Source organism: Scleropages formosus, chromosome 22 (assembly GCF_900964775.1).
Source record: "Scleropages formosus chromosome 22, fSclFor1.1, whole genome shotgun sequence".
Classification (NCBI taxonomy): domain Eukaryota; kingdom Metazoa; phylum Chordata; class Actinopteri; order Osteoglossiformes; family Osteoglossidae; genus Scleropages; species Scleropages formosus.
Window position 1 is genome coordinate 17,262,799 of NC_041827.1, and position 5,238 is coordinate 17,268,036.

At 42.9% G+C, this 5,238-nt stretch overlaps 1 protein-coding gene across 1 annotated transcript; it reads left to right on the plus strand.

Annotated features, from left to right (window-relative positions):
- The first annotated feature begins 1,889 nt into the window (after positions 1–1,889).
- On the plus strand, positions 1,890–5,015 carry rpl29 (ribosomal protein L29). Its single transcript, XM_029247859.1, has 4 exons — positions 1,890–1,937; positions 2,436–2,488; positions 2,594–2,658; positions 4,776–5,015. The coding sequence occupies exons 2-4, from the start codon at positions 2,452–2,454 to the stop codon at positions 4,911–4,913; spliced, it is 240 nt and encodes a 79-aa protein (XP_029103692.1). The 5' UTR covers positions 1,890–1,937; positions 2,436–2,451; the 3' UTR covers positions 4,914–5,015.
- The last annotated feature ends 223 nt before the right edge of the window (positions 5,016–5,238 follow it).

Genomic DNA, 5,238 nt, shown 5'->3' on the forward strand with positions numbered 1-5,238 from the left:
GAGCAAGGTACTTAGACTAAATAGTTCCAGTAAAAGTTACCCAGCTGTATAAATGGCTAAATAACTGTAGGTAGATTAACATTGTAAGTTGCTTTGGAGGAAAGCATCAGCTAAATGAGTAAATGTAATATCAATGTACTAGAAAGTTCCCTCCAGTGAAATACTAAACTGTGGGTGTGATCCATCCATCCAGTGTGGAGAAAAATACCACAAGGAGACTGGAGACTGAATGGGAAAATGCAGAAGTTAATGTTTCCTGGGGAATCGGTGCGCACATGCGGGCCTGTCTGTGGCCAGAATGGCGTCAGTATGGGCACAGAACTCCCAGCATGCACTGTGCTTCAAGCCCAGTGCCACAGCTGTGGGGGGGGCACTCATGGTGATGCTGGTCGTGTTGGTTCTGTGCATCACCCTCCCAGTGCCGGCGCTGATCTTACTGCTGCCCCCCGACCCCGACCCTGACCCTGACCCTGACCCTGAGGTCGGAACCTGGACTCAGAATGGGCTGTTGCAGAGTTTCTCTCCGCCACCGAGGCCTTCGTTCACACGGTGTACGGGAAGTATGTAAGGAAAGCGTGACGCGCATCTTGGCTCGGTTTGGCGGTCCGGCGAAGTCGTTCGTCGTCCTCTCGTCTGTCAGCAGCAGAAGCAGCGCTATTGCTGGGTTCAAAGGTCATCGCTCGCTGTTGGTTCTTTCACACACGCTTCCGTTTGTCTCCTCCTTCCTCCTAGTGAAACGTGTGTTTTCCGTTCAAGGATACAAAGTGCAAGGGAACTGGGAACTCGTCCTGCACGCCAAGACCTGAAGTCAGCAGTCAGGTATAGGGTACAAGAACGAGGCGCTTCCGTCACGCGGTACGAGGCTACGGAAACACAACAGCAGGGTAAAATACCGTCAGAGCATACAGCGAAAGGGTAAAACAGTGTAATATTATACAAGAGGGAAATAAAAGAGTGTAAACTTAGCACAGTGTTGAAGAGGTGCTTTGGCGAGAGCTGCTGTAACCTGTACAGTGTGTGTGTGTGCGTGTGTGTCTCGCTGAGCGTGCGGCCTACAGTCTCTGCTCACAGCCCAACTCCACACTCTCAGTCCACGGGCTGCAGTCCCCACCTGCTGGCCTCTCTGCCACAATTATACCGCTTCCGTTAAAATTCCTTCCTCTGTTAATGGCTCTTTAATAAACTTCTGGCTTTGATAAACCGAAGGGTTTGTCATCCAAGGTCAACCAGTAGCTAAGGGCCCTTTCACCTGCTGTACATTCTTACATTCATAACAGTAGCTCCCGTGTAGTTAGTCGGTTTATCATTCATCTGTATTTCCATAGCTAATATTCAAAAGTGACGTCGCGCGTTTTGCTGTGCTGTGACTTCACTGCTACGCATCACTTTTAAAATATAGCTATATTCTTCAAAGAAATTAAACTGGAGGTTTATCTTTCACCTGGAATGTGTGTTTAAGGAAAGTGGACAACACCTGAAATGTAAAATATGACATGTAAAAATATGATATTTGGGAAATATGACTTGAACTTCTGACTTGTGCTGCAGAAATCACTTACTCACTCTCTCTCTCTCTCTCTCTCTCTCACACACACACACACACCTGTGTTACTATTACCCCAAAATACGTGTATGTGTATTATTACAGGGACAAAATAGCTCGCCAAGAATGAGACAACATCTGAAACTGAATGCTGACTGGTGTGACGGTAACTTTCACGGTAAACTCCCTAGGTAACTTGGTCGGGACAGTAATACGTTCGTGTGTACTGCGCACCCCCCAGCAGGAGATGGCGGTGTGAGGTTGTTCTACGGCGTCAAACGCGCCCAAATCACAGGTAGAAAAACAAAAAGGAACTTCCGGCCGCTCTCTTGATTTCCCACAATGCACCGCACGCACTCTTCCTCTTCCGGTTGGGATTCCGTACGTGTGGAAGGTACTCATTTCACCACAAAATTGTTGTCTGAAAACTCTTATCAATCCTGCAACGCGGGGAGTAAAATAGAAATCACAATAGTCGTTTAGTGCATAATACGATGCAACACAACTTTTGAATTTTGTATTAACTTAAAAAAACTTGTTTGAGCTAATATAAACTTGTGTTCTAATTTTGCGAACTTCCCTACGTCCGCCGAATACCTTAATTGATTTATTCGTTTCATATCGCCATAACAATATTCTAATTATTACATCTTCATTAATTGTCGAAAGACTTTGAGTGAGGATTATTATATATATATATATATATATATATATATATATATATATATAAGGCCCAGATTTTAAGCCAGTGTTGTGTTGCTCCATCATGCCATGGCATGGGTCGGGACCGGCGGTTCATTTATATAAAACACCTCCTCGTAAACTATTTTAAATCCCAAGTAGTATTTTCTAATGAGCATTTACCATGTTCCTTTTCTTTTTATCTATGCAGCTGCGATAACCCAAAAATGGCCAAGTCGAAGAACCACACCACCCATAACCAGTGTGAGTAGAGCCTCATCCTTGGCCTCACTCAGTCTCTATAAACAACATGTCTACACAGTGTGTGTGTGTGTGTTTTCGTTCACTGTTGACTGTCCCTCCTCACAGCTCGCAAGGCTCACAGAAATGGCATCAAGAAGCCAAGGACTCACCGATACGAGTCTCTAAAAGGGGTAAATATAACTCCTTATCTCTTGTGTGTTCTGGCTGGCATGCATTAAAATGTGCATTCCTGTGTTGCTTTTAGCTGTTTGTGATTTGTTTAGTGTATTTTTGGCTTTTCTGGTGACTTGGATAAATAGTTGACACGTTTATTTGATTATTTAATGCGTGTTGGTCAGAATATCAAATTTGTGTGCTACTTTGTATTCGCGCATCCACAATTTATTCAGGAAGTTTCTTTCATGATGGAATAAAACTGAGGTGCCGTGACTTTTTTGTTTATTCTGTGGACTGTCTGCATTGCATCTGCACACTTTGAAGTTAAAAATTAGTTTTAGATTTATTCATTTGGTCTTTTAAGGAAATAAATTCAGTAGAACATTAGAGACAAGGTGATGGACAGACAGCGTATGTGTCTGATACCAACATGTTGCTGGGTCACATCACTCAAGTAGCTGCCTCTAGAGATTACCTAAAAATGGCAAAAAACATGGATAATATCAGATGGTGTTGAACTCTTAAGATATGGAGGGATTCAGCAGGTCTGAGAGACAGAGGGAGTTTATTGTACCATGCTGGGACCAAACCAGAGAACTTATGGTCCTGACTTTAGACCTTTCAGTAGGACCACCAAGCAGAGAGAGATGGAGGAGCTCATTGCTCTTGATGGGATGTAGGGAGTGAAAGTTAGTTGCCAGTTGAAAGAAGGTGTGAATTAGTTCATTAAGTTGGAAATGACTGATTATGAATGAATTGTTGCCTTTGACCTCAGATGTTTATATACTTTTTAAGGAAACCTTTTAAATTGAAGTATAACATTCCTAAAGCAAATGTAGAAATGGCATCTTTATTTCACAGTGCAACTGGCTGTAAATTGCACAGTGACATTGCGGTACAGTCAAGTGTCTTTATGTTTGTTGCACTGGCTATTTGATATTTGGTGTATCCACTTCCCAAGGATAAGAGTATATAATCAATTCTTGTCATATTGAGCACCTTTTAAAACCTGAATGAAAGCTGCTGGGTTGGCAAAGGGTCCTTCTACATCACAAAGAAGGTGCAAAAGTAACTGTAAACTCATTGACCAGGTATTGTGGGTTTTACAGAAAATCTTTTAACTTCATTTTAAGTGCATGTTATTGTGTTTTATTGCTCTTTATGTGTCAGCCAGCTCTTTTGCTGTTGTATGTATTCCTTTGCAGTAAAGAGTCTTCAGCTTCTCAGTTGTCGCTCCTGTGCTGGTTGAATGGTTTTGGATGCACTGACTGTACTTTGTGAATTGTCTGTCTGCATCTCCATGTGTTTCTGATGCACTTTTTTTTTTTACTCTAAGTTGTACATTGCTCTAAACAAAAGATGCTAAATGAATAAATGTAATGAGTTTTGAGTGGTAAAGGGGGTGCGGTGGCGCAGTGGGTTGGACCGGGTCCTCCTCTCTGGTGGGTCTGGGGTTCGAGTCTCGCTTGGGGTGCCTTGCGGCGGACCGGCGTCCCATCCTGGGTGTGTCCCCTCCCCCTCCGGCCTTACGCCCTGTGTTGCCGGGTAGGCTCTGGTTCCCCGTGACCCCGTATGGGACAAGTGGTTCAGAAAATGTGTGTGAGTGTGTGAGAGTCTAGAGAAAAGTGAAGGTATTTAATTCCTAAGTACAAGTATTTGCTCACTTTACCCTGGATTGTTGAGTAAATTTGATATTTTATAAATGGTTCATATTGACTCTCTACACTTAGATTTTTTTCATCTATCAGACACTTGTCTCCATAAGAGTGTATAACTCAGAGTAAACAAAAGCACATTTTGCAACAGCCAAAGAAACTTAGCATTAGAGCTTGTTTGTCTAATGCCACCATATTTGGTGGTACACTACTTTCTGTAGAAATTAGTCACATGGGAGATACCAAGATTATCATAATGATGTGATGTCAATTTATCTAGTGGTCAGAAGATTAGCAGAGAAATGCGTCAGAAATAGATTAGTTTTATGACCCTTTTTGAATGCGGGGAGGGATTCAGCAGCTCCAAGGGACAGAGGGAGGTCATTATACCACATGGGAGCGAGAAATTTATTCATTTCACTGGGTTCATCTTAATTTTGTCTCTTAGCTCGTGTAAAACAGAAATGTTTTTCTAGGTTGACCCCAAATTCTTGAGGAACATGAGGTTTGCCAAGAAACACAACAAGAAAGGACTGAAGAAGGTGAGGGCGGCAGCGGCGGCAGCAGCGGCGGCGGCGGCAGCAGCAACAACAGCAGCAGAGGCTCCCAAATAGAGCGGGATCATGAGGGGAGAACCGGCCTTGTGGCAGTGTTCTCTGGACTATGTTTCCATCTGAGTCAAGTTTTGTACTTGAATAAAGCCATGGCTTGTTGAACTTCGTCTCATACTTGAACCCCAGCGTTCCATGAGCATAATGCTAAAATTGGCTGTTCTCAAATGAAGGCGGGGCCTTATAAATTCACTGAATAAGTGTTTTTTTTTTTTTTTTTTTTAAAAGAAAAACAATTCTGCTAAAAAGTTCTCATGAAAACTATTCATTGGTGCAGGAATGGATCTCTTCTGCAAAATTCAGTTGGGTCAAAGATTGTGTGTTGGCC